This window comes from Phaenicophaeus curvirostris, chromosome 12 (genome assembly GCF_032191515.1).
Source record: "Phaenicophaeus curvirostris isolate KB17595 chromosome 12, BPBGC_Pcur_1.0, whole genome shotgun sequence".
In the NCBI taxonomy this organism is placed as follows: Eukaryota; Metazoa; Chordata; class Aves; order Cuculiformes; family Cuculidae; genus Phaenicophaeus; species Phaenicophaeus curvirostris.
In genome coordinates, this window is record NC_091403.1 from 21333804 (window position 1) to 21351788 (window position 17985).

Genomic DNA, 17985 nt, shown 5'->3' on the forward strand with positions numbered 1-17985 from the left:
CACATGCACTGGTAGGAGCAAAAGGATTATTTAAAGAAGCATTCTATCTTAGGAAACTGTCAGTGCCTACAGGCTTGGCGTGACTTGGCTGTGGTGAATTCCACCAGTTCTCTACTACACAGAGCGTTAATGGTAACCAAGAAACAGGTGATGTTGCACGCACTGGGGCAAGAGGCAAAGCCCGCTGCACCACGCTCACTCATTGGTAACAAGAACAAACTCACATTTTCAGGATTACTATTCGCTCAGTCCTTCAAGCCATGGGCATTCAGCGCAAACAAAACAACTTTAATTTAAGAATCATCCAGTTTCTAATTAAACAGCCATAGGCAGCTGGCTGGATACATTTTAATCAGTTTCAATAACCTATTGATCGTATACTGAAGCTTAAAAATTAAAAGTAAAAAGATGACCGGGGAATTGTCCCATCTCAGAACAACAGCAGAACCCTCTGTAAATAACTCCTCTTTTAACCATCAGCTAAATGAACACTTCAATACTGCAGTACAAAGTCTTCTGCAAAATTACTTTAACTAACAAGCAGAAATTTATCAGCTTCAGCCAAAATCAATGCTGAAATCAATTTGAACACTGGTTGTGTCTAAAGGGGCTCATTGGCAATTTAGGGAAATTACACCATGTAAATGCCTGTGCTTTAATTGAACAGTTTCATCAACTAGGCTGTGATTGCTGTCCATTCATTTATTTACTTTCTCTGCAGCTACCATTCTGCAAAGGAATGGGTTTTGTCAGACTTGAAGGAGGTACTTTATCTTCATTTTATGCACTTTTGTGCATAACAGATTTCACAAGGCAGGCAAGCGATAGCCGAGGTCAAAAGAAACAAGTGCACAGCAATCACTGGTCAGTCTTGTTTAAACTGCCATGATAATATGCAGAAATTTGGTGGGGTATTTCTAACTTAGCCAAGCTATTATTGTTCCAATATGACTAAAAATAAAACAAACCAAGAGAAACAGCAAATGAGCGTAGTCTGGGAAAGGAAATAAAGGAAAATGCCTCCACAGCTGCAACACAAGAATGCAGAGAGATGTGATTTTCAGACTTTGTGCGGCCACAGATTTGTTTTAACATCAAACAAAACACTGAACCTGCCTTGTAGTTCCTTCTTCTCAGAGCCACATCAAGCACCAGGCTGGGACAAGCTCTGCGTATAGAACTCCCCTGGGAAGCACAAGACGAAGGAAGCTGCGTGGGTCAACAGGCAGCGCTCTGGGTTGGGAACCTGAGAGATAGGCTCGGTTCCTGCTTCTGTCGTCACTTTGCTACTGCAGGCAAATAATTTCCTTCTCTGTCTCCATTTACCCTCTGCCATACACAGAGGATGACGCCAGCTTCCTCTACCAAAGGACCAAAACAATCTGTGACTGAAAGCCATTTTAAAAACAGTCAAATTATTGTTATCATAGTGGATCCTCATACAGAAAACCAGAAACAAATGAACAGAAGACAGCAACCACCACATTTAGATTTAGACTGGCTTCCTGCAACATTTGAGATGCATGACAGCTACACCTTTTTAAAAAACAAACTGAGACTACAGCTCTTGAGGGAGCTCCTTCATGACAGCACCGGTGTCCAGCATCAGAAGCTGGACGACCCCAAAAGAGCAAACCTTGCTGAGCCGAAGCTCCTCAAGGCAACGATAAACTCCAGCTATTCTATCACCACTCCAGCAAACGGAGTTGAACCACCTCCACCTCCCTTACTTTCAAACACAGCTGCATCACCTTCAGCTTCCTCCCTCCAGAACTGATAATGCTTTTCCTTGCTAATATTGGAGGATTTGCAATGCACTCGCATGCACAGTTTGCAGGCTGTCTTGCGAGAGATAGCAACCTTCCAGCTGTCTTGCCATGCGCTGTGTTTAATGTACTAATGGGGCACCCCAAGGTTGGTGGAGATAGAGAATAAAGAAATGGGCATATGCTGGAATGCACAACTCAACTGAACAGCAGAACTGCTCAAGTAAATTGCTCAAACAAATTAAGTTTCTGCATTTATCCCTATTTTCCCTAGCTATACAATTCTTCTGGGCGGTACATCATCAACAGCCACTTCTATCCCAATTACTCAACTTAAAGTGAAGCCGTCTGGTTTAACAGCATGTTGCTAAGATGGTAACGGATTCTCCCTTTTCTTTCCTCTCTCCCAGATAGTAGGTAACTTCACAAATTAATTACGGCATCATTGGGCCTTTATGTTTATTTCAGTATGCGGAGCGTTATTGCTTGCTGCTGCCGCAGACTCCTAGAACAAGTTCCAAAGATTTACAAACCACATACAACACTCATTTTGAAAGAATCCCAGGCATGCAGGCAGCTATACCAACCCCTGAACCGAGTTCCCTGAACATCTTACTTGTCCTTAGCTACAATCACAAAGCAAAAACTGGAAAAAATGAAACAAGAGAAAAATATTCTTTTCACTTGTTTATAAAGGAACAAAATGGTGATACTTTGTATGTGCCACATGATGTTATTTGCCAGAGATAAACACTTTATTTTGTAATACTTGGGTATTAGGTCCAAAATATACACAACTTAGGATTTAAGTTGAAATAATTGAACGTAGCTGCTCCTGAGACTGGCTGGCAGAATGTATGCATCATGTTACAGACCAAAACCTTGACGTTCTTTCTGAGCAGTTAAAGGGAGAAATCTTATCAACAGTCTCATGGCTCTGCAGTCAGCAATGGAGCTGAAAGAAGCAGCACAGACCATCTTTAAACATCTTTTGGACTTACCAGTGAATTATTTTTGCCCAAAAAAGCTATTTATGACAATACAGTAGATGCCCTGACACATAAATGTTCTCTCCTGCTGTGAAGCAGCTTGAACTGTACATTCTCCACCCTACCAGCTCTTACAAAACAGTGAAGAAATTAAAGGCTGATGAAGAGCTGGAAGGTCGTACACCTACCAGGGTAACCATCTTGGGGCCTCTTGTCGTGTCCATGAAACGGTAGCTGAGAGCTTCCAAAATTCACAGACTGGACTTACAACATTCCACGGAAAGCGGAAATCACAGTTAATGATGTAAATTACTTACAACAACCAACAATCAGGAAAGACACTAGGGTGCTTTCTGTCCTTGTTACAGCAGATTCCATTGCTTTCTTGACATCACTTCCTGCACTCCAGACAAGATGCACACTGCTCACTGGGCACCAACGGAAGAACTCTTGCTTTCTGATTGTTTGCATATTCAAAGATACTTTTTGAATATTTGGGATTATTTATATGTCCTCACATCTTTTTAAAAATAGAAGCAATCAGAAAACAAGAATAACTAACCAGTTTTGCCATGTCTAACTCTATAATTGTTATCATTCCTTAATTAAGAAAATAGTGTCTCAAAAGGTAGGGGAAAAACAGGAAGTCAAATGATTATAAGATCTCTTCTTTTTAGAACAGGAAAAACATTCAGATTCAGCAAGTTCTCACTAGAAATATTGCTATAAAGTATTGATTTTTTAGCAGACTCAATTGACTGAAAAGTTGTTTGTATAGCAATATTGGCCAAGCCAATATACTGGAACAATTTTGCTACCCACAGTAATCAAGTGTATTTCTAAAGTATAATTATACTGTCATAAAAATAAAGCTAAGATACCTCTTCTCCGAGCAATAAAACAGTTGCAGCTGTGAAGAACCCAAATAAATGAGATACATTTTCTAACTAAACATAGTGTCTTTCAAAGAGAACAAGCTCACCTCCCCTCTCCTTGCTCCAGCCAAGGTTAGCATGAAAAGTGATCAATACTTCAATCTCAATAAACTATTTCAATAGTGGTTAATTCACGTGGAAAGAGAGGTTGAAAATTTTTGCTCAGTGACCTGCGACACGCTATCTTGTTTGCTGAACGCTGATAATACATCATTGCCATAATGGATATGAGTTAGTATAAAGAGCGAGGAATTAAAAAAAAAAAAAGGATACTACATAAACACGCTCGTTCTTTAGATTTGGATCAATACTACACCCAGCCTCTTTGCAACAAACCGACAGCATGGAATGCTGGAAGAGGAAAACAGCCAAACATTTGCAATTAATTTTATTTGACAAACATTCATTGATTTACTGGAATAAAATATATGTGGCCTGCTATCTATGACTTGAGCAATCCAGCTACCTGGAAGTATTCCATTTTGCAATTTCTTATTGGCTCACGTGGTACAGAAGCTCCTTTGGCAAGGGAGAACAGGCTCCCCTTTATGTAGGGGTGATTGTTCATAGAATCATAGAATGGTTCAAGCGGGAAAGGACCTTAAAGCCCATCCACTTCCAACCTCCTGCCATGGGCGAGGACACCTCCCACTGGACCAGGCTGCTTCTTGCACACCTCCAGGAATGGAGCATCCATGAATTCTCTGGGCAGCCTGTGCCAGGGCCTCCCCACACTCATCATGAAGAATTTCTTCCTAATGTCTAATCTAAATCTTCCCCTTTTCAATTTAAAGCCATTCCACCTCGTTCTATCACTACAGGCCCTTGTAAAAAGGCCAAGGTAGGAAGCTCTGTGTGCTCTGTCCAAAACCCATCACCACGGCACGGTAACTGCCAACCCCCTGCAACAACAGCAACCGGCAGGGGTGAAAATGAATTGGTACAATTCCTCAATGAAATGCACCATGAAACAAAGTCGGGAAGATCTAAGGAACGCAGAGCTTAGATGCCAGTTTGGGGATACACCCCACATTTCTCAGTGCTGTAGTTTGCACTGCCAAGAAAGTCAAGACTTCAGGAACGAGTAAAAACTCCACACATAAGAATGGTTGGTGCGCATTCCCTGGAGCAGTGCAGAATGACACTGGCACTGGAGAGAATACTGCAAAGTCACTGCAACAGCTGATTTAAAACATGAATGCCATAAAAAGGAAGGCAGAAACATTTCTCTGATAAAGAGGGCTTGCATTTACACAGGTAAAATTTTTTTTCTCTCCTGAATTTGAGGCAAAAATGCAACACTCAACTGCTTAACAGAGCGGATCACGGCGCCAGCCCACACAACACAGCAAGTCAATGTAGAAGCGCTAGAAGTGATAGGCACTCCCTCCTGTGTTATTTTCCTCTGCGTCTTGAGCGCTCACATCTCTGTTCCATCGCTCCTGCAGACTCTGACTCAAGTAGTATTCATCAGCAGAGAAAAATATTTTTATAAAAATATTAACCGAAAAGCAGACATGTTAGAGTACAGTCTTTCAGAAATATAAAAAGTTGTCCAGAGGTGCACGTTTGACTTTACACAGCATTTTACCCAGATTTCCCATATGAATTTTCAAAATGTGAAACACAGGCTATGCATGTAACAATGTTACAAGAGATTGTTTTTAATTATAATAGATATTTTTATACCCCTTCCGCACCCAAAAGCGCTGAGCGCACACAGCAATTGTGGACTAGAGCCATTCCCTGTGAGCAGGGCAGATGTGAACGGACAAATAGACATCAAGTTCAGTTGAAACTCAATGCAAAAGCATTAGCAAAGCACTTGTTCCCTCGCCTTCCTTAGGCTGTGGCCACTATCAGACGCGGGATGAAAGGGAGAGACTTTTGGTACAGCCTGGTTACAGCTGTTCTTATGCTGCTCATAATTTTGCATTGCTAGCTCCTTCTTTCAGGTACTTTCATAAAGAAAATGATCCAGAACTGGTTAACAATGACACCTACAAAGTTCCCTCTCTTTGTGGGATATTCCTTGCCCCTACCTATGTCTTGAGTGCCTTCCGCGGGGACCAGAGCATGTGGCCCTCCTTGCAGCACTTCTCTTACCTACGTCCCCTCCCAGAGCCTCCACTGGTACACGGGGAAGGGAAGCAAATCAGAAAACACCAAGAAGTCAATGACTGGGCTTGTAAAGTTCCACAATCTCTCTCAAACCTTTCTCATTATAAAGTAAGACAATAACACTGGCTTTGCAAGTTTCTTGGTCAAGGAATATCTTTTCACAGGAGGACATCCGTGAGATTTCTGAACTACATTCCACCCATAAGGCTGACCTGATTTTTGACGAGTCCATCCAAAGACGGGATTTGTTCCTTTAAGGTTTTAGAAGTGCATTTTCACTTATACCTTCTGCAAGGAGAATAATTTTGCAATGTTGGCAGCCAATTAGAAACGAAACTAAATGCACTGTAGCTTTTAAAACATCTTAAAAAAAATGTTAATATCAAAGTTAAAATGGCTAAGGTATAAACAAAATCGTAATGGGATGCTGGGTTACTGTATATGGTAAATAGCTCTCTGGAGGAAACCTTTATTACTCCCTCAGGGCTTTCTTACAAAGTATGGATTTCTTAATTCCTAGTGGAATATTTTTCATACCCCACTGCAGACTATTAAGTACCAGATATTACATTATGTAGTTTAAACTTTGCACTATGCATGAGAAAGACTTTCCTGTCGAGAAAACTATATCTCTGCTATTATAATCTTTACAATATTAAAATTAATATTGGCTGCAGGGTATAAGCTTCACTACCAAAATTTAGGGGAGTTTATAATTTAATATATTCATCAGCCGGTGTGTGAAGCTGCTCGTGAGGCAGGGAAGTCACTGCAACAGCGATAGGGGTATTTACTAATTCAGAATTGCTAGAGAAAGGTAGAGGAATGGTGTCATCACATCCCACTGGTGTCACTCAGTCCTGGGTAGCAAAGGGCGTGGTGAGCCATCAAGAATAATGGCATTGAAATACTGAAGGCAATTCATTATGCTTCAGGATATTTCAAGTTCTGCTTGTGAACCATTAACTTCCTACCCAGGAGGGATTCAAAGCCAAGTATTAAAAAGATAATAAAAATGCACCAGCCCTCACGGCACCCAAAAGCATATACCTTGTAAATATGTAAATAGAATTCTTAAAAAGTTTATATAAAGAATTTATTCTATAAGGTTTTCTGCACAGCAGCAATGGCCCACCTACACCTCGGTACAAATATGAGGGCTAAAAGAAAAAACAAGCACCGTTCAATTTTATTTTCAGAAATTTTAAGTGAAATGCAACACTCACTTGTAGACTGTGCCTCCATTGCCATGACCGAGGATGTCTCGATACCGTATGTCTTGTTCATTCATCTCCACAAGAAAGAAAGAAAAACAAAAGAGATGTCATGCTGTGGATGGAAATGTCAAGGAAAAGCAACTCTAGGCCATAAACAACAAGCAGTCTGGGTCATTTCAAGTTCAGCTGCAAGAACGAGAAGATCAATACAACATTTGCTGTCCAATTTATAAAAGACGATACCAAGGGACAAAGTGATGGAAAGTTTAATGACAATTTGTTTGCCTGGGTCATTTCATTAAAGTTTGATAAAAGGTGTCAAAATAGAATGATATAATATAGCTCAAGAGGGTCAGGTCACAGATACTGATAGGAAAAGGGTCTCCAGAACAGCACATAACCAAAGCCAAAGTTGGAGGTGAATGGAAACAATCCAACTGAAAACTGTCATCTTCAGTATGGCTAGAAAAGTTTGATTTATTCTGCAATCAGCATAATTGATACTAATTGAGTGGCAGTTCTGTTAGTAGGATTGCTTCGTGGTGCTTCATGTATACAGCTTTTAATTAAGCAAATATTAAAAATTAAAAAAAAAAAAAGTCTTGAATTTGCTATCCAGTAAAAATCACCTCCCTTGGAACACACAACAAACTGCTTGCCTCAATCTTCTTGCTGAAGCAACTCTCCATCTACGATGATACCCTGAGATATGTAAGCAGAAGCCCTATACAAGCACTGTACATGGCAAATGCTGGAATTTGGGATCTTTTTGATGTGGATTTTATAAAGGTTTATTATACATCCTCTTGCTTGATAAGGAATTCAGATGTGAAGCTACAGTTCAACTGTCTCTTACACAAATGCAGTCATACTGACCTCCCAGCTAAATCACCTAGTAAAGAAAAAAAATCACTGCAGGCATTTTTGGAACGTATGCGCATACTGGAAATTAAATATTTCAAGGAGAGTAAACTCTGGGTTGCATCCATTTACTGTTCCAAAAAGATCTCCTTCTGATCACTGTAAGTGGTCAATATCCAGACAAATCCCATTTTCAAAAGATATTTTCCTAGGAACTTGTCATCAAATCATTACCTTGCTTCTATCCACAATTTTTATTTGATGGGGCACCAAGTTAAACATTTTACATGAGTTGGCAGGGCTGCTTAAAGACTCTGTCAGTTTTGTATGTTAAAATGCATCAAAACTCCCTTAATTACATGTCTGGGCTGCTACCACTGCTGTGATTAGAGCTCATGTGAGCATGTCTGAGATAGCTTCAAATGAGCTGGTCTGAGTATCACAAGCGCCGCAGTGAGAGCCATAGAGCACTCACCGTAAGTGAACTGTCTCTATTTATACAACTTTGAAAACTGCTTTTAAAATCCAGTGGGGCCATGTGCCCTTCAGCTCCTGAGCCGTGTTTAAGCATCCCCTTCCACAGCACGTCAGCGAAGATAAGGGAAACTGCCCCAGCTTCAACCTCAGTGAGTAAGTGATGGTAACAAGCTGAAATGCCCTGAAGAGTCAATACTCGGCATGTCTAACCAACAGAAAATTGATTGATTTTAAGTAATATATTTTAAGGATAGAAATGATGAACTACCAAATCTGTGCCCCTATCCCAGTGAACTCTCCCCTTGTTTCTCACAGGAAACACTTTTCCTCTGTGCATTTCTTCCAGTGCAGTCAAAATCTTTGAGTTTTGAGAAAATTTGAAATGCCTCAAAGCAGAGGTTCACCTACATTATTACTGATTTGTAGTCAAACCTGGGCCAGCTACCTTACGAGGGTATGAAACAGCCCATTCAAGCAAGGTTTATGATGAAAATTAATATTTATTTTATAAACAAAAGCTATGTTGCATCAACTGGAAAATGCAAATAAAGAAGGGGAAAACATACCTCATGAGGGACAATAATTCATGAATGGGATTTAGAATACATAGAGACCATACTAGACCTCTTGCTCTAAACATAATTTCTCTCAGACTGCAGACTCATTGATTTAAAGCATTTCAAGTTCTTCTAAGCCGGAGAACTTAAATTTTCCAGATTCTGAGGTAAGAACAGACACCTCCTTCCTACATTCCCAGCAATGTTCTTATAAGGAAAACTCTTAAGAGAAATCAAAAGAATCCACAAAGCTATGAACACCCTCGGACCTTTGCTTCTGGCTGGGAAAAAGGAATTTTTTGTAGTTACACAAGTTATAAGCAGCAAATTAAGAGAATACATTTTGTCTCTGGTTCTGCTCTAATGCTTTTTCCCAACTGGTAAAAGGAAAGTATTTTCTTCCCATCATTCCCTAAAATCCAGTGATAGGAGCTGCTCCACTCTGCAATGCTGCCCCGCAGCCGGAAAGCCAGGGTGAAGCAGAGTGCCCGGGGTGGAGCACAGACCTGCCAGGAACCGAGCCAGAGATAAAGTGTGATTTACTGGCTCAAATAAAGATGCCAAAAACGTGCAGTGATTTATTCATTTTACTGGGAAAACTGGATTCTCAATCATAAAACGATAACATAATAACAACGAACTCGACAGGAAGGAATGGAATATTAAACCTGCAAACCTGAGTTTGATTGGATGCCAATATTAACAGAATTAATGAAAAAGCAAACCAGACTTCAATTACGGATCAGCAAACAAAGCATCTCTTGCTTATACCTGCTACTTTTGAATGAAATCAGTGTCTATCTCTTATAAATCATTAAAAGCAAAATGCTCAATTAATCCTTATTCTGTATGTAGAGGCCTGAGAGAGGCGAGGTCCGACAGCCCTACCTCTGCTTTAGGAATCGAAGCAATAATGGTTTCAGAAAGCAGTCACACTCCATGAGCAGACAATTGAGGAGATTTAGTAAATCCCACTTTATAGAGCAGAGACTAATCGGAAAACACAAGCCAGTCAAATGTTTCTTATGAACTGTTGACACTATATCAATGCTGAATCAATTGGTGGCATTTACTCTGAGTGACAGAAAAGAAATAAATATTTATATCGCATCACCTATATCAATGAACCCAGGCAGAAAGCTATTTCTAACCTGTCAATATTTGATTATGTTGAAGAATCATGTCCCTTTCTTTTAATGATTAATATGAATTCCTTATTAAACCTAAATGGAAACTACTACAGAAATATCATTATGAATGCCTGAAAGCATAAACTGCCAAAAAAATAACAAAAAATAATAACCCAACCCATATTTAAGTAATGATAAGTGTGACTTAAGCCCCCAAAAGGGGGAAAAGTTAAAGTTACAACTAGAAACCTATTTGCAGTTATGGATCTGTGACCAAGTTTTGCAGAGACAATGAACAAAAGCATTTGCTCTCGATGGGAAGCAGCATAACTCATATCAGAGCAGAGTGAATAAAACATAGGATTACAACTTATTTTGAATCTTCTCTTTTAATGGGTTTAAGTCATGTTTTTTTAACATAATAAGAATTTTGGTTTCTATCTTTCTAAAATTCTACTATAAGGGAAAGAAACCTGTAACAGTATTACAGGGTACATTCAATAGTAATTTCTATTACTTAGAGCCAATAAAATGCCAAATACAGCTTATGGACTCAATCACTAAACGATAGCTACTCCTATTCTGTAAGTAATTTACTTTTTCTAAAAAAATTAGTAATACTGGAGTAGTCATCACCTGCATTTTCCACGTTCAGAAGCATGCTGCTGGCACTTACAGAATTTTAAAGTTACTCAGAGTAAATGTTCAGCTCTAATTTTGAAACGTTAATAAAACCACCTGGTAGGAATCTGCAAATGTTAAAATAAGTCTGGATGTAAGGAACGCTGACAAGCTTAAAAATATATTTCCAAACTGTATTCAAAGGATTCAGTGCCAAACAGGCAAGGCTTCAACACCGGGCTGCTCGACTTGCGCGTTAGAGGGGCACTCTCATCTATTAGATCGCGATGTTACAGGTGATACTGAAGGACAAGCGCGAAGACCTGCCTTTATCTTCTTGACACGCTCAACTACAACTACTTGATTCATGAAATGCCAATGAGGCTTGGAGAGGTCATTGTGTGAAGGCACTGAATACGCATCCGAGATAATTAAGATTTCAGCCTTCGAAACATGGAGGGGAAGTGAACAGCAGTTAAGAAAATCAATAAGAGTCTTTTATTTGCAGTGACACAGATGTCTCAGTCAATAGAGCCTAATAGGCAAGCCTGATCGCAACGGACAGGTGCCTGCCTCCGAGGCTGTCAAAGGGCTTTCACCATGACAAACATTAAAACATATTTATGTGGCTGCTGAAGAATCTGGGATCCTTTTAAGGTAGTTTAATTTAACGGTGTATATTTAATGTCATTACACTACCGTGAGCCTGCCCGTATGTTCAGCTCTAAATGGGTCAGAAACGATTGCTACATTTGTCCACGACATCCACTTGTCCCTCAATTGTTACCTTAAAGCTTTCACTTCTGGGTGCCAGCATTTGAATGCCTGGAGCACGAAGAGAAAGTAACAAGACAGTATTCCACAACTTCAGGGCTTTTACTGTTTTAGATCTTTTTTCTCTAAGAAGCTACAACACAAGGTGGTTGCAAAACAGCATGGAGCGGTTCCTTTCAAGAACCTGCTAAATATTTAAGTATCTACTGCTCTAAAAAATACGAAGGTCACTCTAACTGAGCAGTTGACTTAGTTATTCAAAATTGATTAACTTTCTTCCCTGAAATTGTGGCAGCAGTGCAACATGTGTGAGGTATTTCAATCTATTTGGAGCTAAATCTGATTAGCACATTTTGAGGAATGGGAAGCAAATTGCTATGCCAATCAAAGTAAATCAGGACACATAACTCATTCATATCATGAAGGTTTTCATGGTCCCTCTAGTTCTGTATTAAAAGAACACATTACAACTAAATGAGCAGTAAGCATCTCTCCACCTATTTGTGTGGTGCCAATCACGGCAATAACGAGACGTGCATGCAGCCAAGACTCAATCCAAGGCACCTACCTGGCCATTTGCAAGTATTTTCTTCAGCTCTGCAGAAGACTTTTTTAAGCTGAAAAAAATAAGAGGCCATTATTTTTAATGACTGTGCCACTTTGGTCTGTAAAATGAAGCGAAACCATAAGGAACAACAAGCCATCAGGTTAAGTTCATGGTTACATATTCTGAATAGATTTAACTTTAGCACAGCTGATTGATGTTCAGCGTAGCTACTCTTCCAGCTGCAGACAGCAGAAGTGGAGAGGAAAAAAATGAACATTTAAGAAAATCAATATATTTTTCACCCTTACAAACGAGATTTTTTAGATACCTGACTACCCTAGCCTTGGAGGCACAACCTATTGTTTGCCAGTTCAAAGAAAAGGAAAAAAAAAAAAAAAAGACACCCTCACATACCATGTGTTTCAACAGGAAAATAAGGCTCACATCTAGTTTTCAGATGCCTTATCTTGTTTTAAAACCCCTTAAGGCATTATCCCACAGTAATATCCCTAAATCTGCAGCAGAAGGGTGTGCTATTGATGGTGCCTCGCTACCTGAACTGGCTGCAGACTGGAGCGTGGTGAGCACAATTCCCCATTTAGGCACCTCAGGGACACGTCTCAATTGAGGGCGAGTCCAGATTGCTGTATGCACCCATTCCAGGTCAACTTGCTGCCACAGTCCCTGTGCTCCAGTTCAGTTCCAGAGTCCTCAACACAGGAAAGACAGATGTGTTGGAGCAAGTCCAGAGGAGGCCATGGAGATGATCGGAGGGCTGGAGCACGTCTGCTATGAGGACATGCTGAGTACAGTACAGAAAGGGGCTACAGGAAAGCTGGGGAAGGGCTCTTGATCAGGGAGTGCAGGGACAGGACAAAGGAGAACAGTTTCAAGCTCAAAGAGCGGAGATTGAGATGAGATCTTGGGAAGAAATATTTTCCTGTGAAGGTGGGGAGGCCCTGGCTCAGGTTGCCTAGAAAAGTGCCCCATGCCTGGAGGTGTTCAAGGCCAGGTTGGATGGGGCTTTGAGCAACCTGATCCAGTGGGAGGTGTTCCTGCCCATGGCTGCCAGGTGGAACTGGATGGGTTTTGAGGTCCCTTCCAACCCAAACCATTCTATGAGTCTATGCTTTTTCCTGTCAGTAGTCTCACACTACACAAAACGACCCATATGATTTTCTTCTAGTAGGGGAACTTTATCAAACCACAACTATCAGCTTGCTGTGTTTTATAGGCAAAACCATTAACAGCTTCAAACTACTTCCACCCCCTTGCAAAACGCTGCTTCACCTTCTTCCCTGACAAACTCTGTTCCTCACACGTTCAACATAACAAATAGTCTAGGTAGCAGTATGTCTGCAAAACTTCATCTCAAAGACACATTCTGCTCTTATTACTGAAGGTAAAAAAAAAAAAAAAAGTACAAAATAATATATTCTTGAAAGGCGTGTGCACGTGTCTTGATCACAGATCATTATTAACAAGAACAGTGAAAACACAGATTTCATATTTGGTGGCTTTGTTCTTTAATAGGGCTCTTGTTCCCACGACTACTTTAAAGAAGAATTAAGTTTTCCGAGGAAACATAAGTTGATCTTGTCATCTTTCATGACTAACAATTTGTGAACATGAAACAAAGAGAGACTTTCAATTACTTCAAAAACAAAACTCATAGTGCAGAAGGTTTCGGAAAAGGAATGGCAATTAACCACCAAATAAGGTGACAAGAAGCTTCTAGAAGCCTCATTTGCAATGCACTTTAAGAACAAGCTCAAAGTACAGGAAGTACTGAAAGCCACAGCACAACAAGCAACCTGCTTTAGTGCAGTGCTGTGACAGACCGGGAGGAGGACTGTGTTCATAAAGACATTTAGATTTGTCTTCCGTAAAGGGTCTTGGATAGGATCTTCACCTTCGCAACACACAGCAAGTCTTCCCCAAGGGATGAAGGCAAACTTTGCAGAGAGGACTGACATAGAGTATTTGCTTATAATTAGCATCAAAACTGGGTTTAGTGGCACTCAAATGAGTCTCCCCCATGCAGCACAACCCCAGCACCACTGCCAACCACGTTGGGTGGCATCCTCCTCCTCAATGGGTAACCATGTCATACCAATCCCAGCAGGCAAAGCCTGCTCTGGGGAACAGCCCCGCCACGGCAGCACGGTTTCAAAAACCAACAGGAAAATAAGGCCAGAACAGGCACTGACACTTCCTGGACCGCACAAGCTTAACGCAACGTGATTGTGTCTTTGATCGTGGTCATCTCTGTCAAAATGCTCTTGGAGAGAAAAAGGAGCAGACACTGACGCACGGATAAATGTACTATTATAGGCTTATTAGAATAACAGAATAATTTAGGTTGAAAGGGACCTCCAGAGATCTCTCTTCCCATGTTTCAAAATATGATTTTATATGAAGAGGATGGAGCCAGACTTTTCCCATTTCCTTTTCAGAATACACAAGTTTATTTTGTGGGGTTTTTGTTTAACACAAATACTGAGTGTAACAACTTCCTGTAATAGTCCATGCAAATAAAACAGAGTTTATGCTCCAGTATTTAAAAACAGATCTCTAGGAAAAAGAGAGAGAGCGCGTGTGCGAGTGAGTGCTCTCTCACATTTTAAGATCATAACATCAGTTTTGAAATTAGGGCTGGAATTTAAAAATGAAAAGTAAGGGAGAAGGACTCCAAAACCTGGCTGAAACGGGGCACCCAAGCTGTCCAGATTCTGCAAAAATCTTATCTCATAATAATAAGGCTATGGAAACGGGTATCAAATTTTAAAATCAAAAGACTCATTGAATGAGATAAGCTACGAAGATCTGAACATATAGACCTCGCCACAGACAGTGATTATTAGATCAACGAAAACAAGTTAGCTCAGCAACAAGCAGTACTTCAATGCTTTATGGAGGACAAAGTCATCTGAAATACCCAGCAAAGTCTTATTTCTTTCAGCAGAAAATACCTCTCCTGAAGAACCAGCAGTACGAATCTAACAAGATCCATGAATCAAGGAAATTTTGCCTTCCCCACTTCACTCCTGCGTGCCCAGTAGTCATATTGAAAAAGTTATTCAACATCAAGCTTATCGTTGGTAACTACCGCACACACAGTTCCATTTTGTTTTAATAAAAGAAAACAAACATATGTTCCCGTTCTTGACTCTTACCTATTGCTTGGAAGGGAATCCGAGACTGCCGAACTGCTATTATTAGCAGACCCTGCTCGTGTATTTACCTGCAGGCAGGGAAAGGATCTTTATCAGTTGTTCGTGTTCAGAGGACACTATTCTAATTAACCTGTAATTTGCCATGAATTTCTCATTTCACTAAGAAGGTTAATTAGCTTGTTGCTAGGCATGACGATGGTTGAGGTCTCGCCTGTATGTAGGTTAGCAGGCTATATAATTCATGGACTACAATATATTATCTTTACATCTTAAACGCTCAGTTAAATAGTACAGAAAAAGAGATTATATGTCCACTATTTACTCTTTTTAAGAACTAAATCATTTGATACATTCTCAGCCTCCTGCATTTCACATTGGGTATGATCACAGAAGCAATAAGCACACCTGAATGCATCAAACACCGTAGTAGAATCTCACTGCAGTGCCTTCCGCACTCAGATAAATTACTGCAATCACAGGAATACGGTAGGTTTTTTTAAACTCTTTGAAGTAGTGGCAGACATCAGTTGATAAACTGAATATTAAAATTTAGGAACCTTATTAACAGAGGTTAAAAAACAAAAAGAAAGGCAATTGCATTTTTAATAAAATTGTATATGGAGACAGAACAGGCACCACCCAGCAGATGGATCCATCTCCCACCCTCACAACAACAAAAAAAAAATCTGCTTGTCAGAGCTCAAGAAAGTGCAGTTTTATTTGACATTTCAATAAGTGGAACACAGCATTACAAATCCATCTAACTTTACTGAAACAATTATTGAAATTCGTACCTTCAGGCCATGTATGTTCCGTTTCCCAGGAGGCTTGCAGGCTGAAACAGTAATTGACTAAATTGTAGAACACATCAGGGCCATTTACAAATTTGCTCAAAATGAATCTTTTAAAAAGAAATGAGGGTGACACCAAAATTAGCAGAGAGAAATGATTGAAAAGTGCCTCACAAGACCCAGAGTGGGAATTACGAACCAGGATTTTTAACTTGCAGGAGTGAGCATTTATAAATGCTAAGAGCTTTCTGACACTGTGTAATATAAATTCTAATTTCTGCTTGAAACACATCAAAATCAAGAGGGCCGTTGGATTAAATTATCAGAATCTTTTTGTAATTCAAATTAAAAACTTATGTCACTATATTTTCATGTGCTGTATTTTTGCGTGCATTTAACAGAAATATTTGCAAGACGTATTTGAAAAGAATCAGCTGCCACACATCACGAATTTGTCACATTGTCAAATGTGGAGAGTTTGCTTTAAATGTGGAAAAAACATATCAGGGGCAAGAGCAACGAGTCTCCAGAAACCAAATCCAGGATAAATGCATCACAAAGTGCCACGTTTTGGACACAGATGTACAAATGTGGCATCTCATTATGACTGACTGTGCTTACAGAGGGATGCGCTGCTCGAGGAGCAAGTATTTTCCTCGAGTCTCTCCAACTGCACATCACCTTGTTCTTCCGCTCGCTGGATGTGCTTTTGTCAAATGTTAAAGCCACAAAGGCTTCCAGCTACATGTTACCGACAGTTCCCATTTTAAAACTACAGTGCCCTACAAATTGTACGTTAAAGGGGCTGTCACTTTTGATTGATTGTCTGAGGAGGGAAGGATTTGATTTTTCTCTTTCTCTGATGCACATGCATTTCCCTTCAATTTTTGACAGCAGGAGACAGAACTATTTATTAGTCAGAAGGACACAGATGATAGTTATTAAACACATCACTTAGGGCCAGGCCATGTGCCTTTAAATGACATTAGAATGTGCATCTTAAAGAAAAATATAATAATACCGTGGGTATTAAAAATAACCAACCCCCCCAAAACAATAAGCTATTCTAAAATACATACAAGCATATTATATTTTTTCCAATAGATTAAAATAAACATTTTTAACAACATATTTAAAGAATAATAGTTTTTATGATATATTTGAATGGTATGTTCACCTGGCATGCCACAGATGGGATATATAACATAGGGTATATACGTCTGCATGTGCATGTACACACACTCCTGTTCACACATATGCATAGACAGAGGTTTATTTTCAGTATGAAAAAAAGAACTCTGGCTCTTACTACGTAGACAGCAACGGTGCATTTTTCTAACAACGTAGATAAAATGCCATTTTTTCCCCTTGTAGACCTTTAAATGATTGATACAGCACAGCCAAGGTAACCCAGGATGGCATATAGACATTTACTACTGGCAGGCTTTTTGGAAGCCAACTGGAGACAGAATCTAGGAGGGTTCTACAGAAGTAAGAGAGGCAGAAAGGGAAAAGGACTTTAAGCCTGGACTTGCAAACAGAGCTCTTAAAAAGGCTGAACCTTAAAATTACAGGCAGAAAAGCTGCACGTTACTGATGGTGCTTTAAACTGCAAAACATAGAGACACGGCCAAAAGGGGATGAAAGAACAGGGCTCGTGCTAACAAAGTTTGGTATGTTCATTATAGAGGCAGGACTAGAAAATTAAACGTCAGAAGACAGAAAATAATGCAGGAAAGGGCATTTTGTTTGATATTGGAGAAAAGCAGCAGCAGAACTGAACGTCAGTCTGGGTACGAAAGAAGCACAGGGTGGCCTTAAAGCTGTAACCTAGAAAGAAAACATGTTTTAAGAAGGTGATTTGGAAAGATGAAACAGCAACTCAGCTCTGAAGCAATGCAGAGTATGAGGCAAGCTACCAACAAGGAAATGCTCAGTAGATGCCTGCAGAGTTGAGCCAATGGTGAAAATGTAGAGATAATACATTTGCATCATATCCTCAGCAGCCTGGAGAAGAACCTTG

At 40.0% G+C, this 17985-nt stretch overlaps 1 protein-coding gene across 4 annotated transcripts in view; it reads right to left on the reverse strand.

Moving 5' to 3' along the window:
• Positions 1-17985, reverse strand: part of MAP2K5 (mitogen-activated protein kinase kinase 5) — a 131570-nt gene that overhangs the window by 96578 nt on the left and 17007 nt on the right. For all 4 annotated transcript variants that reach the window (XM_069866660.1, XM_069866659.1, XM_069866657.1 and 1 more), the window contains exons 5-8: positions 15966-16006; positions 15172-15239; positions 12017-12065; positions 7038-7102 (exon numbers count right to left, since the gene is read on the reverse strand). In XM_069866660.1, the coding sequence (XP_069722761.1) occupies positions 7038-7102; positions 12017-12065; positions 15172-15239; positions 15966-16006 (223 nt within the window). The remainder of the gene's footprint in view (positions 1-7037; positions 7103-12016; positions 12066-15171; positions 15240-15965; positions 16007-17985) is intronic.